The 23829-nt window shown below is 48.9% G+C and overlaps 1 protein-coding gene across 1 annotated transcript in view; it reads right to left on the reverse strand.

Moving 5' to 3' along the window:
- Nucleotides 1-6335: 6335 nt before the first annotated feature.
- The window catches only part of TMC2 (transmembrane channel like 2), a 33202-nt gene continuing 15708 nt past the window's right edge, over nt 6336-23829 (reverse strand). The window contains exons 12-20 of the mRNA XM_061997029.1: nt 23442-23621; nt 22485-22637; nt 21411-21539; nt 18232-18299; nt 17117-17356; nt 14075-14200; nt 10554-10632; nt 7694-7814; nt 6336-6592 (exon numbers count right to left, since the gene is read on the reverse strand). Of these exons, the coding sequence (XP_061853013.1) occupies nt 6336-6592; nt 7694-7814; nt 10554-10632; nt 14075-14200; nt 17117-17356; nt 18232-18299; nt 21411-21539; nt 22485-22637; nt 23442-23621 (1353 nt within the window). The remainder of the gene's footprint in view (nt 6593-7693; nt 7815-10553; nt 10633-14074; nt 14201-17116; nt 17357-18231; nt 18300-21410; nt 21540-22484; nt 22638-23441; nt 23622-23829) is intronic.

A 23829-nucleotide genomic window follows, 5' to 3' on the forward strand; every position in this document is an offset into this window, starting at 1 on the left:
AGGTGTGGCATGCTGCAAAACTTGGAGCTGGTCTGCCACGAGGACAGTTGTGTCAAAGGCTGGGATGAGCTTTTGCCATAACCAGGCACACTGGCAGGGCACCAGGTTAGAGAAGGATGGTCAAAAAGCAGCTCTGTAAGTGAACCTCTGCCTTTCAGGGTGATTCCCTGTGGTGAAGGAGATGGCCTGCCCCTCCTAAATATCCCAGCTGCTATTGGGTGCTGTAGGAGAGATTTAACACCATGGAAACCCCCTTCATATGGGGAGTAGTGAAATGTCTTCAGTGCCAGCTGGTATCCCCTGCAGCTGAAGCAGTTGGCACTTGCCCTGCCTCTTGCCTGGCTTTTTGGCTTCCCTGTAGCAGGATGGTGCCTTCTCCCAGCAGTCATACATTCCCTTGTATAAAACCCCCAAACCGTAGTGCTTTATTTATACATCTGAGTGTTAAACTACTTGCCTCTGTGCTCAGCTGCAAACCTTGGTATGTTGCTTTTGATCTCCCTAAAGGAGCAAGTGTGGGATGCTGTTGGCTTCCAGGGCAGAGAAACAGAGTGCTCCTAGTTGAAGATGCCTTGGAAACTTCCTAGCTGATCTCTCTCCTCTTTTGAGTTACTGCTTCCAGCATTTGTAGAGTGACTTGTCTTCTCCTTAGCACTCCCAAAGCTCACAGGGGTACAATTCACTGTAGCCGTTGGCTTTGCCTTTAAGAATTAAGCAGAGAGGGAATCAGTGTGTGTACCATTTTCTGTCACTTGATGTTTTGTTCTTAGAGGCTCTAATCTGAAGAGGAAAGTGTGTGTGGGGGGAAAAAAAAAGCAGCCCCCTGTGTTTCTCTGCACAGCATCATTCCTGGAGGCTCTGTTAAGATACCTGCCTGCTCCCAGCTGGGTAAGGAGTTACAAGCCTCAGGTGTGAGGGACTGGAGCATCTCCACCCTCTTGCTCACAGGGAGCAGTGTGGGGTGGGAGGAAGGGGGTACACTGGGGGCTTGCTTGGCTTTGTGAGGCAAACCCGCTTTTGAGTGCTGCCGGCAGCCAGTGGTTGTTTCTCCCCCAGCTCCTTTGGGAGGGCTGGGAAGTCTAGCAACCAGTTTTTCTGATGTGAAGGATTCAACCCTTTGAAAAGTTTTGAGATGAGTTTTAAATCTTCCTTTTGTTTGCCTGAGGAGTGCTTGGATCCCTCCTTCACTCCCAGCCCTCTCCCCCACCTTGCTTTACGTTTGCTTTTCCTTCTGTGGGAGCTACGTGGTTTCATTTCACAATGAGAGCTGGGGGGCTTTCTCAAACCATACCTTGAATATAGAAGCAGGAGCTTCACTAAAAAGTCAAACCTGAGCCTTGTGATATAAATTGCTGTGAGTTAGCAGGGCTGCCTGGTGCCCAGGTGGGATGAGTGCTCTGTGGAACTGGCCTCTTGAGGGGGAAGGTTGGTCTCTGCTGCCTGTTCCCCCCTGGGATCTGGAGGCTGCTCTGTTCAGGTAAGTGGTGAGCATGCATTTAATGTTTATTTGAAATCTTGGAATGCTGTTCTTCTGCCACTCCAAGAACAGCAGATTGACCTTCCCTTCTAATGCCTGTTTGGTAGGCAGCAGGGTTAGAGCAGAGCATCTCTCAGCTGGCTGCAGCCTGGGCACAGCTTGGTGTGCACGTGGGGGCCTGACTGTGTCCTGGGACATGAGGGCTGCTGGAAGGCTTTTCTGCCTTCTGGGACTGTGGCTCTTGGGGCTCTTCTGCTCATAAGGTAATTGCAACACAGAATAAGGAGGAGAGCAAGGAGTGCCTCCCATGGGGTGATGCAAGCCAGAGGGGAACAGTGTAGGGACTAGGCACAGAGTGCTGCCTCTTTCCTTGCTGAGGCTGGAGTGAACTTAGCAGTTGTGGTAGCTGCTTGAGCAATGTGTTGGCACTATAGAGACCCCTGTGGCAAATGGGCACATGGTACATCATCCTGGTTAGATGGAGTTTAATGGAGGCTGCCTGGGATACTTCTTGGCGCTGCAGAGCCTCCGTGTCTCACCTCTCTGGTGTGGGTGGTCCGTTTCCCACGGTGTAGGTTTGGGATAAGTGGTTCCTGTGGGGTGAGGGGAGATCTCACACTGCCTTGGTGACTGTGGAACCATTTAGGAGGTCCCTAGCATGAGGGGCTCCAAGCTCCAGGCTGGGATCCTGGCTGACCACCCTGAGGCTTCCATCTCACCTGTGCAAAGGTGGAGCAATGGCCTTGCAAATAGTTTTAAGCAGATCTCACTTGCAGAGGCTCTACCTCACAAACCTTATTCTTCCCTCTGAAGGTGAGGCCATGTCAGGAAAGGAGCACTCAGCCATCTGTGGGCAGCTGTGCCTGCCAAAGTGTCAATGCTGGCTCCTCATCACCCAGGGAGGACAACAGTGTGAAGTGCAGTTAGCAAACGACCTGTGGCTAAGGGCTTGAAGCAGTGTTGGGTCAGGATGTGCTTTTGGCTGGGAGGTGCATGATTTGGCAGAGGGTGTGGGGGGACCTGGGACTGTCTGTCCCTGAGCAGACTGCACTGGAGGGGATGGCAGCTGTGGGGCAGGTTGGAAGTGAGTGCAGTGGGTTGTGCTCCTCTCAGTTTTTAGGTATGACAGAATCCCAGAATGGTGGGTGTTGGAAGGAGCCTCTAGAGGTCACTCAGCCCAAGCCCCTGCCAAAGCAGGTTCCCCTTGATCAGGTCACACAGGAATGCATCCAGATCGGTTTGGAAACCTCCTGAGCAGGAGCCTCCACACCCTCCCTGGGCAGCCTGGGCCAGGGCTCCCTCACCTCAGCACCAAAGGACTTTCTCCTTGTGTTTAAGTGGAACTTCCCGTGTTCCAGCTTATGTCCATTGCCCCTTGTGCTGTCACTGGGCACCACAGAAAGCAGACTGGCTCCATCCTCTCAACACTCACCCTTGTTAATAAAGTTTCCCTGCTGCAGCTCTCTGCTGCTGTGGCACAGCCCTTCCCCACACGAGGACAACAGCAGACCTGTGTAAAGCTGAGCAGGAGCTGCAGAGAGTTTCCCAGGCTGAGCTGCAGCCGCTTAGAGCACAAAGCTTGCCGGTGGCTCCTTAGTTCTATCTCCGTACGCAGTGTCGAAACACATCCACAGCCTGCGCCTCCAAAAGTGCTGGGCTTCCTGGGGAGCTGGGTTAACTGGGGACCTCTGCCAAACCCCTGCAGCCCAGCCCTTGAGGCTGCTTCCCCCTACCACAGCAGCTGCTGATGGAGCTGCTGACCCACAAGCTGCAGCGCTGCTGCTGTGATGGGAGTGAAGCTCTGCTTCACGTTCAGGCTGTGTTTGCCCTGCTGGGACCAAGCTACTGGAGAAAAGTGTTGTGGCTAATGAAGAAGGCATAGAATCACAGAGTGGTAGGGCTTGGAAGGGACCTTTAGAAATCATCTAGTCTAACCCCCTTGCAGAAGCAGGGTCACCTAGATTTGTGGTTGTTTTTCCCCCTCTACCTGACCCTGAACCCTCCTGGCACCTGATGTAAGTAAATCTGATGATAACCTTCATATTTTGAAGACCCAAACCACCTGCTTAGGCACTGAATTACTGCTGCTGCTATCCCCAAAACCCAGAAGCCCCATATGTGTGGAATCTTTCCTAATTAGAGGCTCCCACTGCACACCACTGACCTTTTCCCTTAAGATAGCCAGAGCCCCAAAGGAAGACTGGGATGGATATATTCTTTCAACAAACATTGATGGGTGGGCAAGAGGAGGAATCAATGCTGAATTCTCAAAGGAGTATTTACTGCTGTTCCTAACATCAGGAAAACAGGGTTAAAACCAAACCCTACCCAATACCTCCATGAGCTTGAGGAATGGAACCTTCAGTTGAACGTGGCTGCTGAATAGGCTCAAACCTCGGAGGCAAATGATCATTTTGGTCAATAAGAGAGCTGAGGGTTGGTATTTTTACACCCTTCACAATGATTGTGCTCTAACAGAGGGCTCCATTGTGAACTGGACTCGGGAAAGAGTGTTGCCACCAGCCTGAAGTCACCCAGCTGATACCATCAGCCTCGTATCCCAGAGCCTCTGTGCTTGCAAAAGACATCGATCAATGGATGAACATAATGCAGTATCATTAGGGATGGGCAGACTTTGAAAGATTAATTAGCTAATGGGCAGTTGTATGCTCCAGAGATGACAAAGTGCTTTGTAATGCTCAGTGTAATTGCAGGTCCCCGAGGTCTGATTCAGAGAGCATTCAAACCCTGCAATAGTTTACTCATCTGGTCCTAAGGCTGCCTCTGCTTCTTAGCTTTTCAAAACCTATCTGGATTTCTCTATGGCTTCTTCATCGTGTTTCTTATTGCAAATAAATCAATGTCTACTTTTCTCCCCTGTATGCCCAGGCAGGTTTCCAGCCCCTTTATGTTTTCTAGCAAAGGTAAGACCTGGAGCCACGTCTCCTCTTTCCAAATTGTGTTTTAATGTGAGATGAGCTGCTGAGAGGAGGGAAATTCTATTCCTTGTGCAACCCTTCCCTAAGATACCACAGTCTGCAGGGCACTGTGTCATTTCTATGATATCCTGGGTTAGCAGGCTGGTGGCAGCACCTTCACCTAGCATTTTCTATGGATACCCGTGCAGAAAGGCTTCTCTCCCCTGAAGAAAAGGCTTTCTCTTGCCTGACTCGTCTCCAGTTTGATGGCTGGGTAGCTCTGCAGACAGAGGTGGCAGGAGAGGCAACCACAGCCGCGTTGCACCAGCAACTCACAGCAAAGAGGTAAGACAAGACCTTATCTGTGAGACACAGCTCAGAGAAATGTCCTTCCAAGACCAGGGGATAAATCTGAGCAGCTTCCCGTGTGGTGGCTTCCCAGGAGAATGAGCAACCCCAACCATCACAGGGTGCCTGGGACCTGCCAAACAGACTTGCAGCAGCACGAGGGACAACTGCTTCTGCAAATAACCCTTTGACTTTCCTGTGTTTGAAAGCAGAATTCAGTGGCTGAATTTGTGAAGGACTGCTGAATACCTCTTTTGTCTGACTCTCACTTTTATCTCCTGGAAGCATTTCTCTAGGGCTCGGGTCTCTTTTTCTAAAGCACAGTCATGAATAAAACGAGCTAGGTCTCTAACTGCACAATATTGAAACTCTGAATTCCTATGAGGAATCAGATGCCTAAATACTTTAATTGGTTTGGACCTGAAAAATAGAAGCCTTTCTCCAGTCTGCCTCATGTCTGACCTTACTGGGCTCCTTTCCACAGCTCCTTGAAGGTGGGCATTCCCAGACTGAAGGTCAAACAGTCTTTGCTTTGTCAAGCCATAGAGGAGAAATAAGTTACTGAGTCCATAGGACAAGATTGGTGCCATTTAGGGGAAAAATGAATATCCCAAACACCCCAGCTGCAGTGGAATTGATACTATGTCTATGGATTTGGTTATGCTGAAGGAGTTTATTTCTCACACAAATGTTTATGAAGAACAACACACATACAAACACCAGATGTGAGCTGGCCAGGGTGGGTTTGTGTCAGCTACTAGGAGAGACTGTAGGAGCAGATCAACCCAGAACCTGCAGATCCTTAAATTGCACTAGAGGTTTCTAACTAGTTACAATCAGAAACTAGGTCAAAATGTTTTTAAGTCCCTCAGTTGTGTTGGGTGGTGTTACTACAGTAGGAGTTGTATCTGAGGACTTGAAATAATGATGTAAGCTCCTGCCAACAGACTATGAAGAGCAGAGTGAGAACCCAGAGAAAGCAAAGGTGAGATATGGAGTGGGATGGAAAGGAAGATGAGAGTTTAGAGGAGATACACTGGAGGGAAGCTGTCAAAAAGGACAAAATGCAGCTGTCAAAGCTCCTCTTGTGCTGGTCTAGCAGGAGTTGTCCATTCTTAGCAGTGGCTGCCCGTGCACTTGCTTAAGTATTCATAGAATAGTTAATTCCTCAGGTAGAGTGACAGCAAAGACACATCCAACCCCTTTGTTGAAACAAGGGGTAAACTTATACTACTGTTAACTGAAGAAGCCTCTGAAGGGCCTGACAAGCACTTGTGCCACAAAGCCAGGTCTCCCTGCTGCTGTTGGTGGCCACAGGGCTGTGTCCTGCATGAAGCAGTTCAGTGATGCTACGGCTTGTCTTCATCCTGACCACTGCTTGTTTCCTTTTTGATCAAAGTTAGCACAGCCTTTGGGGGTTACAGCTCCAAACTACTACTGAGCTTCCAAAGAAAGCTGATTTAGATAGCACTAGATAGATACAGCTCATCACAAGTGGGATAACCAACATCCAGCAATAATTTCCTACTAAAACAACAACAGTTCATGCAGCACCTCTGTTTCCATGCCAAATGGGAGAGACGTTGCAGAGCTTACTGAGCAGCGTGTGAGTAACGTGGCTGTCCTCTCCCCCTTCCAGGGACTGGTCCCAGTGGGTATCCCCTTGTCCTGGGCTGGCCAGGGTAAGGTGGCCGGACAGCCAGCATTGGTGGCTGTGTCACAAAGATGTGTGGTGGTGGTGGGGTGAAGGCTGCTCCTCTCCCCCAGCTCAGGGGGCTGCCATCCAGGGCTCCTGCTTTGCTTTGTTTCCCAACGGGGATGGTTTGCTTAGGAGACTCTGTTTTCTTTTCTAGAGCAAAGATGATGAATGTTATTTTCCTTGAGAGCAAACACTGCCCTTTCTTCCTCTGCCCAGTGCCTGCTCCTCCTGCATGCAACAACCCAAGTGTCTAGGGGGTTGTTTTTGAGCCTCTGAGTGAAGAAACCATAAATAAGACCATTGTCCCTTGGCCAATAGCCACTACATATCTCTGTTGCCCAGGCCCTCTTTGCAGGTTCTTACTGATGTGTTTATGAGATATGATGGTCCTACCAGCATGGTGCACCTCTGGCCATGTGGCAGTCATGGCTAATTGCTGGCTTTAGTCCTTTTGCAGTGCACTCACAATGCTGCCAGCACTATTTCTGTTTAAATGAGCACCCTCAGTCTGCTCTGGAGGGAATCTCTGTCTGGTTTGTCTGAACTTTTGAGCTCACCTTGGCTTCTCCAAGAAACAACCCATCTCAATACAAGGAGGGTTATGGTGGCACTGGTCTGCTTTTCTTGTCTGCATTAAGATAAACCCAAAATCCTTCACAACTGAGAACATGAGGTGTTGGCAGTCAGGAAAGGGCCAGGATCTGTCTTCCTTGAGGGTGTCTGGACTCTGGTGCCAATGCCCCCTTCCACCCCTCTCTGCCCCACTATGGACCCTCTCAGCAGAGCTTCCAGCAGGCATTTATTTGCCCTAAGACCAACACAGTCCTGTGAAAAGGTTACATCTCCTTCCTAATGACTTTTCCATCAAAAACCTCAATTTGGAGAAACATCTGTTCCTGGCTCAACTCATCAGCCCAGAAGCAATGCTGGAAGCTTGAGCATTGCTCCCAGGATCAATTACTGGTTTCATGACCAGCATAATTAATAGCTGGGATATGAATTGGATAGAACTTGGAATTACAGTTCCCACACTGTGCTTAGTCTGTGTGAGACATAATCCAGTCTAGGAACTTGCCCTTTCTGGGTGTCCATTGGCAGGTGGACTTCTGCAAGCAGACAAAATCTATGCTGGTTATACTCATCTGATAGCTTGTAAATGAATATTGCTCCTGTCTCTCAATCCTTCCCAGTGAGTTTTGTGGTGAAAGGCACCTTTTCAGGAGAGCTGAGAGGAGGTGGTTTAGTTTTTACCTTCTGTTTGTTTGGAGTGACTTTCACTCTTCACACTTGGTGTAAACAAATCCTCCAGGTCTTGCAGCACAGGGTTAGTGCTGCCTTTGTTGTTTCTCTTGTTTTTCTCCTCTTCACGTTGCTGCATCAATTAAAAACCACTGGGTTTAGTTTTGAAACTGCAGGTGTAATCCATGAAAGAGTGGCCTGGTGTCATGGTTGGCCTGGCTGAGTGTTTGTTGCTATGGATGCGCTCTCTTTGCCAAGTTCAAGGATGTGAATCTTGGTGTAGTGACCAAGGGTTTTAGGGAGAGCTGGGAGCCTGGGAAGTGATGGCTCTGCAAAGCACTTGCTGATCAAGTGGTTTAAGTCTACCAGGCTATGTGCTTCTGCAACTGCTCATCTGCCCTCCCTGGGGTTGTGGTTTGTTCTAGATGTGTGCTCCTGGGGAGGGAGGGTGGCAATGAGAAGTGCTGGAGGAAGGCATGGCAGTGTGGGAATGGGCTCTGGGGCTCTCTTTGGTTTTACTTGCAGAAGTTTAGGTCTTCACAAGATTTCCTTCTGGATGGGGAAGAGAGAGGTTGCCCTCTCTTATGCTGAGAGAAAGCCTGGAGGGACTCCCTCATAGCTCCATCTGCCCTCCCAAAGGGGTGATTTGCCAGTGGAGGGAGCTGTGTGCTAGAGACATGGAACAGCCTCTGTCCAGTCAGCAAACCTGGCAGGCTTAGGGCACAGCTGCAGCAGATCTCTCAGAGCTCAACAGGTCATCCCATGGAGGTGTCTGGTGGGCTCCAACCCCTGACCACCCCTGCTGTGACCAGGCAGCTCCCATCCCTCACTCCCTAAGCAGTGGGGCTGTGCCCTCCCTTTCCCTCTGCACTGCTGTGTATCCCTCCTCTTGCCAGGCTTGGCTGCCTCAGCAAACCTACAGGTGCCCACAAGACAAAGATACACAAGGTTTATGCAAAGGCAGGTGCTTGTTTGCAGACGTTTCTGTTCCTTTGGGTAGTGTTGGGCCCTGCTTTGTGACTTTTGTGTAATGTGAAATGGTTTACATGCCTCTAAGTCAACTCTTACAATACCTGAGGATGCTCTGTGCGTCAAGACCCTTATTTTAGGCCACGTTGCACGAGTGATCAGTCCCGAATCTGCTGCCAGACCTCATTTGTATTAGTTCAGGAGTCTCTGCTTTATGGTCCTCGACATGCTGCAGCTTCTCCCAGCTCTTGATATCATGAGGTCCAAACCCTACCCTGCTGATTTGAGTCATGCATCTGCCTTACCTTGTTTTTCCCATTTACACAACATAGAATCAGAGAATGGTAGGGTTGGAAGGGACCTTTAGAGCTCATCCAGTCCAACCCCCCTGCAGAAGCAGGGTCACCTAGATCAGGTCACACAGGAACGTGTCCAGGTGAGTCCTGAAGACCTCCAAGGAAGGAGCCTCCACACCCTCCCTGGGCCTCTTTTGTAAAGTGCTTTGGGAATTACTGGTAAAAAATGTTATTGGCACATTGTTTCTGGCTCTTTGCTTCCCAGCTTGTACAAAACCTGGCTGTGGTTTTGATACCCCTGTCATTGTTCCATTGTCTCAGGCTCCAAAACGTTACTTCAACTTAGAGGTAACTCATGTTTCTAACTGGAAAACACACTTTATAGGAAAAATCACTGTAGTTTTAATGTATGAAATAGCTGCCTATTATGGGATGTGACCACTCCTTGTAGTTAGCCATCAAATGCCATCAGAAAGGACTGAACAACCATAAAATGGAGGCCTGTTGCCAGTGGAGTTCCACAGGGGTCGGTTCTGGGGCTAGTCTGGTTCAACATCTTCATCAAGACCTGGATGAGGGGACAGAGTGACCCTCAGCAAGTTCCCTGATGGCACCAAACTGGGAGCACTGGCTGATTCCCCAGAGGCTGTGCTGCCATTCAGCGGGATCTCGACCGGCTGGAGAGTTGGGCAGAGAGAAACCTCATGAGGTTCAACAAGGGCAAGGGCAGAGTCCTGCAGCTGGGAAGGAACAACCCCATGCACCAGCACAGGCTGGGGGTCGAACTGCTGGAGAGCAGCTCTGCAGAGAGAGACCTGGGAGTGCTGGTTGGTAATAAACTAAATATGAGCCAGCAATGTGCCCTCGTGGCCAAGAAGCCAATGGCAGCCTGGGATGTATCAAGGAGAGTGTGGGCAGCAGGTCAAGGGAGGTTCTGCTCTCCCTCTACTCTGCCCTGGTGAGGCCTCATCTGGAGTCCTGTGTCCAGTTCTGGGCTCCTCAGCTCAAGAGGGACAGGGAAGTGCTGGAGAGAGGCCAGTGCAGGGCCACCAAGATGCTCAGGGGACTGGAACATCTTTCATACAAGGAAAGGCTGCAGGAACTGGGGCTGTTTAGTCTGGAGAAGAGGAGACTGAGGGGGGATCTTATTAACATTTACAAATATCTAAAGGGTGGGTGTCAGGAGGTTGGGACAGCACCTTTTTCTATAGTAGCCAGCAACAGGACAAGGGGTGATGGGATGAAGCTGGAACACAAAAAGTTCCACTTAAACATAAGAAAAAACTATTTCAGTGTTTGAGTGAGGGAGCCCTGGCACAGGCTGCTCAGAGGGGTTGTGGAGGCTCCTTCCTTGGAGCTCTTCAAGATCTGCCTGGACATGTTCCTATGTGACCTGATCTAGGTGACCCTGTTTCTGCAGGAGGGTTGGACTGGATGATCTCTAAAGGTCCCTTCCAACTCCTACCATTCTGTGATTCTATGAAAATGCTCTTTCCCTTTGTGTCACTAGTGTCTTGGGAAACAAAGAGCAATTTGAAAGTGTATGTTGCAGATCAGACTTGAAGGCCATGGTGTTGCAAGGATGGCTTTGCCAGGTGAGTACCTACCATTTGCATTTTCTTCTTCAGCTCAGCGTTGGCGCGCTGGTACGCTTCAGCCACGGCGTTTAGGTAGTAGATGGCAAGGCTACAAAACAAAAAGTGTTGCTGTAGTGAGAGGATTAGGAGAGAGAGAAGGTTTCATAGGCAGTGAACATTTAATTTTTTACAGAATCCCAGAATGGTGGGGGTTGGAAGAGACCTCTAGAGCTCATCCAGCCCAAGCCCCTGCTAAAGCAGGTTCCCCCTGGTCAGGGGCACAGGAACCTGTCCAGGTGGGTTTGGGAAGCTCCCAACAAGAAGCCTCCACACCCTCCCTGGGCAGCCTGGGCCAGGGCTCCCTCACCTCAGCACCAAAGGAGTTTTTCCTCATGTGTAAGTGGACCTTGTTGTGTTCCATCACGTGCTCATTACCCCTCATCCTGTCACTGGGCACCACAGAAACCAGACTGGCCCCATCCTCTCGACACCCACCCTTTAGGTATTGATCAGCATTAATAAAGTCTCCCCTCAGCCTTCTCTTCTCCAGGCTGAACAGTCCCAGATCCCACAGCCTTTCCTCCTCACAGAGATGCTCCAGTTCCAGAGATGCTCAGCATCTTGGTAGCCTTCACTGGCCTCTCTCCAGCACTTCCCTGTCCTTGAGCTGAGGAGCAAAGAACTGGACACAGGACTCCAGATGAGGCCTCACCAGGGCAGAGTAGAGGGAGAGCAGAACCTCCCTTGCCCTGCTGGCCACACTCTTCTTGATGCATCCCAGGCTGCCATTGGCTTCTTGGCCACGAGGGCACATTGCTGGCTCATGGTCAGTTTATTATCAACCAGGACTCCCAGGTGTCTCTGCAGAGCTGCTCTTCAGCAGTTCAACCCCCAATATCTAGACCATGAGAAGCTGCAAACTTTGCTATGAAATCGAGTAAGATTTAGTAAATGGAGTTTATTGACATTCATTGGGGTGTTTTATATGTGTTTGCCTCCAATATGAGCCTAGGGATGCACCCTTATGCTTGAGCCGTTTAGCATGGAAGTGCTGTGACCCTGGCAGTCATCTTCTCTGATTTACTGCACCCCCAGAGCTGGGGAGAGAGTATGGAGCACTCTCCTTCATTAGCCTGAACAGTAGTTCTTAGTCTTTTCCTCCTTAATGCAGTGAGGTGCCTCCAGCTCCTGCCAGGAAGCTCTGCAAGCCATGGCTGGAAATCCTGCTCCCAGCCCAAGTGGGATTTACCTATGTGCCTGTGTGCACAGCATTTCTACTTCTTTCTTGCTCTTTGTTTCTTTTTCCTTGTCTTTGGGCAGATAGAAACAGGACTGTAAATTTAACATCAGTGTCACCCACTGGATCCCATCATTATTTGGGACCAGAAGGCAAGACTAGAAATAAACAGAAGCAGCAGTTTGGATTGTACTTGGAAAAAGAGATGGGGTTATCCTGGCTAGAGAAAATGACTTAATTCAGTCCACAGAAGCAGAAAATACTCCTGTTTTTGAGTGCTTGCCATCAAAATCAACAGTCCATCCATTTCCAATCCATGTGTTGCTCTTTATAGAGGCTATCTCTTAGGCTGCTTTGCAGGCTGCCCTGCCTGTTGCTTTCAGAGCTGTTGGCCAGGATCAAACGAAGCTTTTGCATTTCCCTGGTTTTAATCTCTTGGCAAGCTGGATGGAGATCAGTGTAAGGACTAGCTGCAGCCTGACCCTGTCCACTTGTCTTGCACCACAGCAAAAAGTAGCAGCAGAAGCTGCAGACTTTCAGGGAGAAGGCAAGAAACTGGGGGCTTCCTAGATGTGATTTCCTTGACTGAGAAGTTTCTGAGAGGAGAAAAGGATGCAAGCCTTAAGAAATGATGTTGTACAGAGCCTCTGCTTTTGTCTGGGATGTTTGCCTGGACATAGACATGATGAGAGCTACTGCCAAGGGTCTGTGGCTCTGGCTTGTGCACCCATTGTAGGGACAGATGTATTTTTTAAGGCTGTGGCTCTCTTGGGAGCAGCATGACTGGAAATCACAGCTAAAATCCTCAAAGTCTGCACAGGCAATGTGTCTGGGTGGGAAATGAGGGTGTTGTAGGTAACATGGGCATAGAGTATCTCACAGTGTGCAGAGGGGATCGGGGCAGAGACCAAAGGGAATCTTCAGGAGAGACAGACAGATGGGAAGGCCATGGAGTGGGAATAGTCCAGACTGGGAAGAGGTGATAAAAGATATCTCTTCAGCAAATAAACTGGGTTTGTGCTGTTCCCTGTCCCTGCTGCAAGTGGAGGAAAGGGTAGGAGATGGTCACCAAACAATATATTGTTTTAAAAGTTCTACTGCCCTCCCATCACATTGTTTGGGGGTTAAAGCCTCAGAAACCTGACCTGCAACCCTTTTGTAAAGCTCATCCATTGGACGTGGATTGGTTCTGCAGTCTTCATCTTGTGTTAGCAGTAACATCAGCTGCTGCTCTGAAACCCTTGGGCATAGGGCTTAATAACTCAGTACTATATTTGGCCCTACTAGAGATGTAGTGTGAGCCTTCTTGGATCCTGAGTGTACCTGATCTGATTAAGTGTAGGATCTATCTGCTTGAGTTACAGCACCTGACCATCTTTAGGTGAGGATGAGTGAGTGGTCTGAGGCAGGCAGAGGGATGACAGGTCATTTTCAGTTTAATGGGGATTTTTTCTCATGGGAACTTGATGCAATGGCATCATTTTCAAGTGTAACCTACTCAGAATTTAGCATTACAGTGCCCAAGAGTGACTGGAGCCCAAGAGTATTGGATCAGCCCTTCTCCAGTGTGTGTTAGTGCTCTAGAAAGAGTAAGAGCAAGCAAGCACATGTAATATTCTCTCCAACCCTCTCCCCATCTCTCACTGTTTAGTCTGGAGTGTTCAGAGCTGCCTATAAAATTTGGCCACAGCCCTCCCACTCATTTTGATAGCTCTGCAAACCTCAAGGCCAAAAACAAAGAGCCTTTATTTGCAAACAGAGAACTGTTCTGCTCCTAGTGATGCTTCTGCTCCTAGTGATGCTGCAGGTGCTGGAGATTTCAGTCTGGCTTCAGAAACCAACAGAAAAACAACAACCCAAACAAAAAACCACACCTCTTCATGTATTTGGAAGGTGTGATTTTTGAATGCCCTGGCTTGGCAGTGCTGTAAATACCACCAGCTGTGACAGAGATTGCTTCTCCAAAAGGCACCAGGCTGAGACTGTGCATTTATCTCCTGCTGGCTATGGAAAATCTTTTGTATGGAAGCTGTGACAGCTTTGATATCCACAAGGCCTCTGTCAGCAATATGAGTCACCTACAAAGTTGTGTTTAATTGGGTCAGGTAATTAAATTTGGGGAAACAGGGTTGGGTGAAGGTGAGGGGGGTAGGGAGCATGTGTCTGTCCTACTCCAGGCTGTTAAATCTGAGCAGAAGCTGTTATTTAGACATTGCTAACATCCCAGCATATATTTCCCCCCTCCCAACCTCCTCCCCAGGAATGGAATAGTGCAAAATCCAGCCAGGAATGGAATAGTGCAAAGAAAACTTACACCATGAGCAGTATTGCTGGGATAATCAGCCCTGGATTTGCCACATAGCTGAAGATCTTGGCAACAAAAAGTGGGAAATCGAGCTCGATGGTCTCTTGAATGACTTCATACATCCTTTTCTTCCCACTGGAAAGACAATAGGCCAGTTAAGGAATGTAGGTATGTTCTAGAGGGACAGAATGGCTCCTAATCTAACAGTGCCAAGCAGCATGTTTCCCCTCTTTTTTTTTTCAGTGAGCATCAGCTTGCTGTCAGCCACCAAGAGTTCTGAAATGCCTTCATGTTAGATCACAGAACGGTAGGGGTTGGAAGGGACCTTTAGAGATCATCCAGTCCAACCCCCCTGCAGAAGCAGGGTCACCTAGATCAGGTCACACAGGAACGTGTCCAGGTGGGTCTTGAAGACTTCCAAGGAAGGAGCCTCCACAACCCCTCTGGGCAGCCTGTGCCAGGGCTCCCTCACTGAAACAGGGAAACAGCTTTTTCTTATGTTTAAGTGGAACTGTTTGTGTTCCAGCTTCATCCCACTACCCCTTGTCCTGTTGCTGGCTACTATAGAAAAAAGGGATGTTCCAACCTCCTGACACCCACCCTTTAGGTATTTATAAATGTTAATAAGATCCCACCTCAGTCTCCTCTTCTCCAGACTAAACAGCCCCAGGTCCCACAGCCTTTCCTCATAAGGAAGATGCTCCAGTCCCCTGATCATCTTGGTGGCCCTGTGCTGGCCTCTCTCCATCAGTTCCCTGTCCCTCTTGAGCTGAGGAGCCCAGAACTGGACACAGGACTCCAGATGAGGCCTCACCAGGGCAGAGTAGAGAGGGAGCAGAACCTCCCTTGACCTGCTGCCCACACTCTTCTTGATGCATCCCAGGCTGCCATTGGCTTCTTGCCCACGAGGGCACATTGCTGGCTCGTGGTCAGTTTACTGTCAGCCAGCACTCCCAGGTCTCTCTCTGCAGAGCTGCTCTCCAGCAGGTCACCCCCAGCCTGTCCTGGTGCAGGGGGTTGTTCCTCCCCAGCTGCAGGACTCTGCCCTTGTCCTTGTTGAACCTCAGGAGGTTCCTCTCTGCCCAACTCTCCAGCCGGTCGAGATCCCGCTGAATGGCAGCACAGCCTCTGGGGAACCAGCCAGTGCTCCCAGTTTGGTGGAACTTGCTGAAGGTCACTCTGTCCCCTCATCCAGGTCTTGATGAAGATGTTGAACAAGACTGGCTCCAGAACCGATCCCTGTGGAACTCCACTGGCCACAGGCCTCCAACTCGACCCTGTGCCATTGATCGCCCCCCTCTGGGCTCTGTCATTCATCTCTTGGTCCATCCATTCCCCACCATCCCTTACTTTTTACAAGAATAATCTCTGCTAGGCCTACTTGCTCTAGGGTTTAAAACATTCACTTCCACATTTGTGTCCTTCATAAGTTCTGACTGTTCATCTGCTGAAGCCTGTGCAGACCCACAGATTGCAGTAACTGTGTTTCTGACCAATATCTGGTTAAAAACGGCCTTTTCATGGCAGGGATGACTTTCTATATGCAAATCCCATCTTTCTGACACAATGAGCCAGCTGGAAGAGCTGCTAAGCAATGACAAAAATAGCAAGCTGTGATTATTGCTTAATAGGAAGCTCAGTGGAAGATGCATTTCAAACTGGATGGGCAAAGCGGATGAGAGTATTCTGTATGAAAGGGGAACAAATCTGTGAGAGGCTGGATTACATAACTGACCTCCTCCTCTCCCCAGCATCTCTGGGTCTGTGAATTCAACCCTACAAGTGCTACTCCTCATATTCAGGCTCGTAGCCTCCTGGGATTTTGCAGGATTCTGTCTGAGAAGGTGTTGGACTCTGTCCCGATGATGAGAGTCCATAAACACAAACTTGGCTAAATGGTATCCCAGCTTCATCAGCTGCTTCAACCCCAGGAGAGCTGAGCTTTCAGTCCAGCTGAGAGGTGTGCCAAGGGTCTGAATCAGGCTGTGAGTGGCTTTTGAAGGGTTGACTGAGAGTTGAAATAGCTCTTTCAGGTTGCAGATTGGTCATCTCCAAATGATAGTTCCTCGTCAGATCTTCTGACATTGCTCATTAACACCCATCCTTGTTACAGAACTGAGGAAATTTGGGTCTCCTGCCTTCTCCCCCAAGCTTTCTGTTGTCATTCTCCATTAGCAAGTGGATAACCTAAGACAGTGCACCTACAGGAACAATTTGTTCCAAGCTGACTCCTTGCTGAGTCAGACTCAGGAGGCCAAGGAAATGGCATTAGTCAATCAAATTAGACTTTATTGGCATGTTAATCTGGTTCACTGAATGCTCTGTGCAGTGCTGATTCTGTTCTAATTAAAAAAACACCCCAAACTGTAACTCTTCAGGTTCAGACTTATCTTGCTGGGAGAGTTCTTGGCTCTGTGGAAGGTCTTAAAAAGAGGTTTTGGACCTGTTTTTCTCCCACAATGTTCCAGAGAGCCTTAGGGGGTCCTGCCATTGCCTTTTGTTTTTGTACTTGGAGCTGCAACCTGCTGTCCCCTGCTGCTTTCATCAGTGTCAGGGAAACACCAGGAAGCCTGTAGCAGAGGAGGGAAAGCAGCTGAGTTTGTGGAGCTTGCTGGGACACAAAAAGTTCCATTTAAATGTGAGAAAAAACCCTATTTTATTGTGAGGGAGAACAGGCTGCCCAGGGAGGGTGTGGAGGCTCCTTCTTAGGAGGTCTTCAAGACCTGCCTGGATGTGTTCCTGTGTGACCTGATCTAGGTGAACCTGCTTCTGCAGGGGGGTTGGACTGGATGATGTCTAAAGGTCCCCACCAACCATTCTGTGGTTCTATGGAGAAGGTCAGGCAGGAGCTCAGAGCAGGTTCAGTGCTCCCAGCTGACTGTGTGCACCTCACAGCTGGGCATGACCCATTCTCTCCCACTGCTAAGGATTTAACCAGACTGAGAATGGAGGCATTCCACCATCCTTGCTGGGATCCAGGCCTTCTACCTTCATAAAAACAGTCCCACATCCCAGAGCAGAAAGATGCCCTTCCTTGTGTTTTGCTGGTACCTGAACGGCCCGCAGTCAAAGGAGGGAGGCAGAGACATGATGGTGTAAGCCACAGGCAAGAGGCTGAGGAACAGGATCAACAGCAGAAGCCCCATGTAAAAATTATTAGACTTGGATGCTTTGAAGACTCGTTCATGAGGGACATTGCTGCTCATCACAGCCCAGCACTGGAAATACATGGAGGTCAATAAGCGCAGCACGTTGATACCCACGAGCCCTGGGGCATAAAAGGATCCCATCCTGAAAAAGAAATGAGAAGGACAGATGTTATGTTTTGTTGACAGGCTGTGGAAGGGGTTTTTTTATTATCAGGAGGAGGAAAACAAGCGTTCTTGGAGTAGCAAGTTTGCCCACAAGTGAAGTCTGAGCAGGCTGGCTTGGGCTACCGCTGTGCTCCCAGAGGAGAGGCTGCCTGTGTCCATGTTTAGGGTATGGTAACCATGCTCTGAGGACCAGACAGGTCTCAGATGCCTCTGTGGTTGCAAAGAAAGGTTGTCAGTTTGTGACAAAAGTCATTTGGAGATTGCTTGGGAAATGTCAGGAGTGTAATCAGCAGGGAGAACGTCCCCTTACATCTGCAAGGGCGTTGCAGGAGGGGAACCAGCAGAAGTTGTCAATCCATGGCAGGAGAAGCCTTGCTCCCTGGAGAAGGGAAGATGTGCTGTGCTGTTGCTTATTGCCTCTGGTGCTGCCACAGCAAGGGAGAGCAGCTCCTGTTTGCTCTCCTTTGGGGTGGTTTTGTGATATGCCCACCCTTGCATTGGTGTGTAAACTAATGGTGCCCCCAAATGCTTTCTGATCAGTTTCCCCAGCACATGGCCCATCTTATCACATTTTTGCTACTGGAAATAAGAGGACCTTGTATAAGTGAGAGCAGGACAGGGTTTCAAAATGGATCTCTGGTTCTGTTACTCCACTGCTGCTCCTCTTGGATGAGTGAGCTGGCATCTTAAACTTTCCACTTTTACACTGAAGCATGGAAAGCCAAACAATCAGAGAAACCAAAAGCTATTCTAAGCTGGCTGGGAAGCATTTTCACTCCACTGCCAGTCTTTCTAAATAATGAACCACCCCCTCACCAGAAAAAAAGAAACAAAAAGAAAGAAATCTCTTACCAAATCATTCCCTGGTTGAAGACCAAACCCAAAACGTTGCCACTAATGTCAAACTCAGCATAGGACGGCTGCACAGGGAAAGAAAGGAGAGTGTGTTGTTGCTAGAGCTATCTGCTTTTGTTTCTTGCTGGGTATAGAATCATAGAATGGTGGGGTTGGAAGGGAACTTTAGAGATCATCCAGTCCAACCCCTCTGCAGAAGCAGGGTCACCTAGATCAGGTCACACAGGAACGTGTCCAGGCGGGTCTTGAAGACCTCCAAGGAAGGAGCCTCCACAACCCCTCTGTGCAGCCTGTGCCAGGGCTCCCTCACTGAAACACTGAAATAGTTTTTCCTTATGTTTAAATGGAACCATTTGTGTATAAGGATGCTGATTTGAAGCTGGTGTGAGGATATGTTTGGGAGGGCTTCCACTGCGTGCATGAGTAGCCAGCAGCAGTGCAGTGAAAGCAAAATTGGAGTTACTGCACTGTGGGCTGCTGCTTCTTCTCTCTTGGCTTGCTGAAAATTGGAAAGATATATGGTGGTGCTTAGAGTTGCTCTGTGTTTATTTCTCCCTACTAATATAAAGCCATCTGTGAGCCAAGGAGCCACAGCACAGGGCTAGGTCTTACACTCCAGCTGGTATAGCTGCCTATGGACTTACAGTTGCCCCCTGGTAAAATGTTGAATGTTTATAGGGATGGTAATGATGAGTTGGAGGGCAGTTACTATGCCAGACAGATCCACTTCCTCAGATCTTGCAGCAGCAAGCTACTGAAGAATAGAGGATGAAAGGAGAGGGATATGAAGGGGATATATGACCTGATGGGTATCTGGTGGCATTTTGCTCTGTGCTTGCCTGTAGGTAAAACACAGCTTTACATTGAGCAACCTTTCTGACGTGGGTGCTAGTGGTGGCAAGCCCAAAAGTGAATCTAAACCAGGCTGGTCTAATCTATTGTCAGTACTAGTTGTCTTATAAATGATTTTTTCTGCTAGATTTGCCTATGCTGAAGCTACTGTTTCCTCTCTATATATCTGCTCTGTGCATGGAAATCTCAGATGGCTTTTGGTGGATTAAACCATGTGTGAAGTTTTTGGTTTACATTTTGTTGAAAAAAACCCACTCACTGTGTTTTACTGCAATGCAGAAACCACAGCTCTGAGTGAGAATGAGTGATGCCCTTACATATTAGAAATGTCCTGCACGGTGTGGCTGTTTTTCACACAACTTGCATGTATTTGATACCATCAGCAGTTCATAACATCGAGGTTTAAAATGTTTGTCTTTTATGATGTCTCACAAGGAGCCTAGTCACAGTCTTGCTTAGCTGACTGCTCACAGCTTTGGGAAAGGATGGGTGCAAACGTTGTTGTCTTTGCTCTTTTGATTCTAGTCCATTTCTGCTTCAAACCTTTAGCTAGATGTTAATGTTGGCTGCTTTTTTCCCATGAAAATGAAGCCAACTTTCAGTGCCTGCTGTCCTCTGCTTTGAGTACTTCTGTGTGAGAAGGCTGGGTTAAGCAAGAGACTTATTCACTATATACATTAAAAAACCACATATACAATTGTGCAGGTGCCCTTGGCTAAGTTGGGTTGGATGGCTGTTACCAAACCTTCTTTCACTCCTTTTTCATTCTCAGAGGGCAAAAAAACCCCCTCAATCCCTGCTTAAGCACCAGTGAAGCAATTCACATAACACCAGGAAGAATAGGCAAGTCCCCCAAGGTTGTAGGAGAAAGAGAGAAGGGAAGCTCCCTGTGCTTTCTTCTTTCTGTAACTACTATGGGAGCTGCTTGGCATGAGAGTTTTGCCTTTGCCAGGCTGCAGAGTGCCAACCCTCTAGTGCTGCCCATGGCATAAGCTGCTAATTCATGCTACTGCTTAGACCTAATAAAGAAGAGCCTTGCTCTGCTTCTTCTGAGCTCCCTGGGTTGGACTGCTCAGATGCTAAAGCCAACCTGCTGGAGCGTGTTAGCCTGGTCAGCCCCTGACTGATACTTGACTGTGCTTTGTTTCTCATTGCAAATCTGCCTTACAGCCTGCCTGGGCTGATGCTGAGTGCTGAGGAAAGGAGAGAGGGAAGTGCACAAGGAGTCCTAAAGCAGGTCTTTTAAAGAATTCACTGGAAGGTGGATGTTCAGGGAGGCTTTTTTTCCTCTGATTTCTTAAAAGCATCAAGGAGTCCCTGCAGGACAGAAAAGATCTCGAGCTATTTGTACAATGGAGATCCTAAGGATGAACAAAACCCTGTGTGGCATTTCTAAAATCCAAGGCAGCTAACAAAGTGAGAGGAGGATAAGGCCAGGAGGAGGAAACCAGAAGCCTCAACAAGACTGTGATCTGTGAGCCCATGCAATGGCAGCTGGTTTGTGCTGCTTGGCTGCCAAGGAGATTCTCTGAGCTTCAGAATCTCTCAGCCATCCTGGGAAACGTCCTCTGCCTTCCCCAGAGGAAATACAAACAGCTTCACAAGCAGTAAAATGTCTGTTATGCTCCAACTGCTTTTGCTTGACCAGACTCCTGTAGACACCTTGCAAAGCCTCCCTCTTTGCTCTTCCCCAGACCCTTCCTGGTAACCCTCCCAGTATGACAGCTCTTGCAAGGTATTTCCACTTCTGCCTGAGTCCATCTGATTCTGTCACTTCTTATATGAAACAATGGACATCTTTTTTCCTTTTCCCTTCATTGTTTTATTCTGTATTTGTGTTGCTTCAGTACTGGCTGCTTTGGAGATTGATGTAGCCTTTATGAATAGCAAGGAGTCCAGCACTCTAGTGTGTTCTGCATATGTGAGAGGTGAAGGAAACACTCCTTGCTCCACTGCAGCAGAAGTAACACCAGTTTCAAGCCTTGATTGGAAGAGTAAAACATGCCACTGCCTGTGGGCAGGGAACAGGAAGGTCTGGGGCTTTGAGGAGAGATATAGAAGGGCCCAAAGGTTTGGGGTTATAACAACTGGATGAACACCAGGCTAATTTTTCTTTAAGTCCTGAGGTGGAGAGAAGAACTGCATTTTTGTAGGGTTCTTTCTGGGATGGAACTGATTGGCTCAGAGAAGTGATGCAGAGACTACAGACACCAATTCTCAGACAAGACTGGAGCAGCACCAGAAGCATTCAAAGCCAGTCTGCTGCATTTGAGCAAATGGTCCTAAATTACCTCTGCCTGCTCAGATATAAGACATTGACTTACAAATCCAGCCTCGAGGTCCCAGCACCAACAGTAATTCACAAATCTGACGAAACAAGCTCGGATGAAGTCTCCCACCAGGATGGTGATGTAGGTCACCAGGATATCAGACACAGTGAGCCTTACAAACTCCTGCAATTCAAAACAAGGAAAAAACATTTAGCTCCTTATAATTTCATAGTACTTTCAGGAGTGTATTTTTAATTAAGTCATTTGATTTTATATGACAGTGACCTTTGGAGAAGCATGCCATGAACAACTGGCTTGAGAGTTGGGCAGAGAGGAACCTCATGAGGTTCAACAAGGACAAGGGCAGAGTCCTGCAGCTGGGAGGGAACAACCCCCTGCACCAGGACAGGCTGGGGGTCAAACTGCTGGAGAGCAGCTCTGCAGAGAGAGATCTGGGAGTGCTGGTTGATAATAAACTGACCATGAGCCAGCAATGTGCCCTTGTTGCCAAGAAGCCAATGGCAGCCTGGGATGCATCAAGAAGAGTGTGGGCAGCAGGTCAAGGGAGGTTCTACTTCCCCTCTACTCTGCCCTGGTGAGGCCTCATCTGGAGTCCTGTGTCCAGTTCTGGGCTCCTCAGCTCAAGAGGGACAGGGAACTGATGGAGAGAGGCCAGTGCAGGGCCACCAAGATGATCAGGGGACTGGAGCATCTTCCTTATGAGGAAAGGCTGCGGGACCTGGGGCTGTTTAGTCTGGAGAAGAGGAGACTGAGGGGGGATCTCATTAATATTTACAGGTATATAAGAGGTGGATGTTGAGAGGACAGGGTGACACTTTTTTTCTGTTGTATCTGGTGACAGGACAAGGAGCAACAGGATCAAACTGGAACACAAGAAGTTCCACTTAAACATAAGAAAAAACTATTTCAGTGTTTCAGTGAGGGAGCCCTGGCACAGGCTGCCCAGGGAGGGTGTGGAGGCTCCTTCCTTGGAGCTCTTCAAGACCCGCCTGGACACGTTCCTGTGTGACCTGATCTAGGTGACCCTGTTTCTGCAAGGGGGTTGGACTGGATGATCTCTAAAGGTCCCTTCCAACCCCTACCATTCTGTGATTCTGTGATTCTTACAATGCCAACAGTTGTCTCCCAGCAGGGTCCCCTGGGCACATCTGCAGGATCCAGGGGAGGTGGGGTGCCAGTGCTGTTGTCCCCCACGGATGAGTTGTGGTGAGCAAGCAGCGTCCAGTGCGTGATGTTCTTCACCACATCCTCTTCAGCCAGCTGCAAAACAGCCAGAAAGGTCAGGAAATAGGTGTCCCATAGGATGTGGTTGGAGAGAGTCAAGGTGCTGAGTTCCCTCCTGCTCCCTACCAGTTACCATCTGCAGTATGAGCATCTGCTTACAAGAGTCGCAGTGCTGGCAGTGGCACAGAAACTCCTTCCCTTTTGTCAGGAGCAGCAACCCTTCCAGACTACAAGCAGACTGGAGGACTATGGGTTTTGGGGAACTAGGAGCCTACTCCCCACATGTGGAGGTGCCAGTCTTCTTTCAAGCTTGCTGCATGCAGAGGGAGTCTCCACTCAGTCCTCTTTCCTCACCTTCTTCACAGTATTTCTGTGTGGAGCAAACTGCCCCGATTCCTCCAGTTCTTCTCAGCTTAGAACACAGGCATTTTTTTTTTCTATGGATGAATTAGACACTTTCCTGCAGTTATCTGCCTGCAACCTGCTACCAGGATGATGTTAAAGAGGGGATGGCAGGGGAAGAGGATTATAGATGATATCCTCGGGGTCTGCAGTAATAGAAATTGCAAACGGTGTCGAGATGGAGGGAAAAACAAATCACATTAGCCTAACGTGCCATGGTTATAGGAGACAATAATCATTCTCTTTTCAGGGCTGTAAAGAGAAGCTGGAGACCCTCTGGAAACCCCTCTGGTCAGGGCTGTCTCACTGCAGCTGGTGCTTGAGAGGACTGGGGATGGGGGAAGCGCTTACGGCACTGGGGAGGTGATTGTCCAGACTGTGCTTAACCTCAGCTCCACAAAACGTGAGTGAATGTGGCTTTTTGGGCTCAGTTCTTACTTTTTCATTGACATCATCCATCAAGGCCAATAAGAAGGTGTAGAGGTTGCCAAGGAAGAGGGCAAAGATTCGCCCCAGCTGCCATTTCAGACCGATGCGGGGATGGTAATTTTCTAGCGCAGCGATGGTTTCAAACAGCGGAGGGCAAAACATGCCCAGCAGGGACATCACGATCTCAACCTGCCACCAGAGGAAAGCAAAGCTTACCACTACTAGTGACAACAACTACTATCTCACTGTGAGCAGGGCAAGGGCTGCCAGCAAGGGGTTGGTGATTTCTACAGGAGAGGGAGCCAAAGCCAGCTCAGCCTGTGGCTTTGCTTAAGTGTGCAGGCAGCGCAGTGCCAGACCTCAGGGCTGGGTTGCACAGCTTGCTCTTGCAGGAGCA

This window comes from Colius striatus, chromosome 5 (assembly GCF_028858725.1).
Source record: "Colius striatus isolate bColStr4 chromosome 5, bColStr4.1.hap1, whole genome shotgun sequence".
Taxonomy (NCBI): Eukaryota; Metazoa; Chordata; class Aves; order Coliiformes; family Coliidae; genus Colius; species Colius striatus.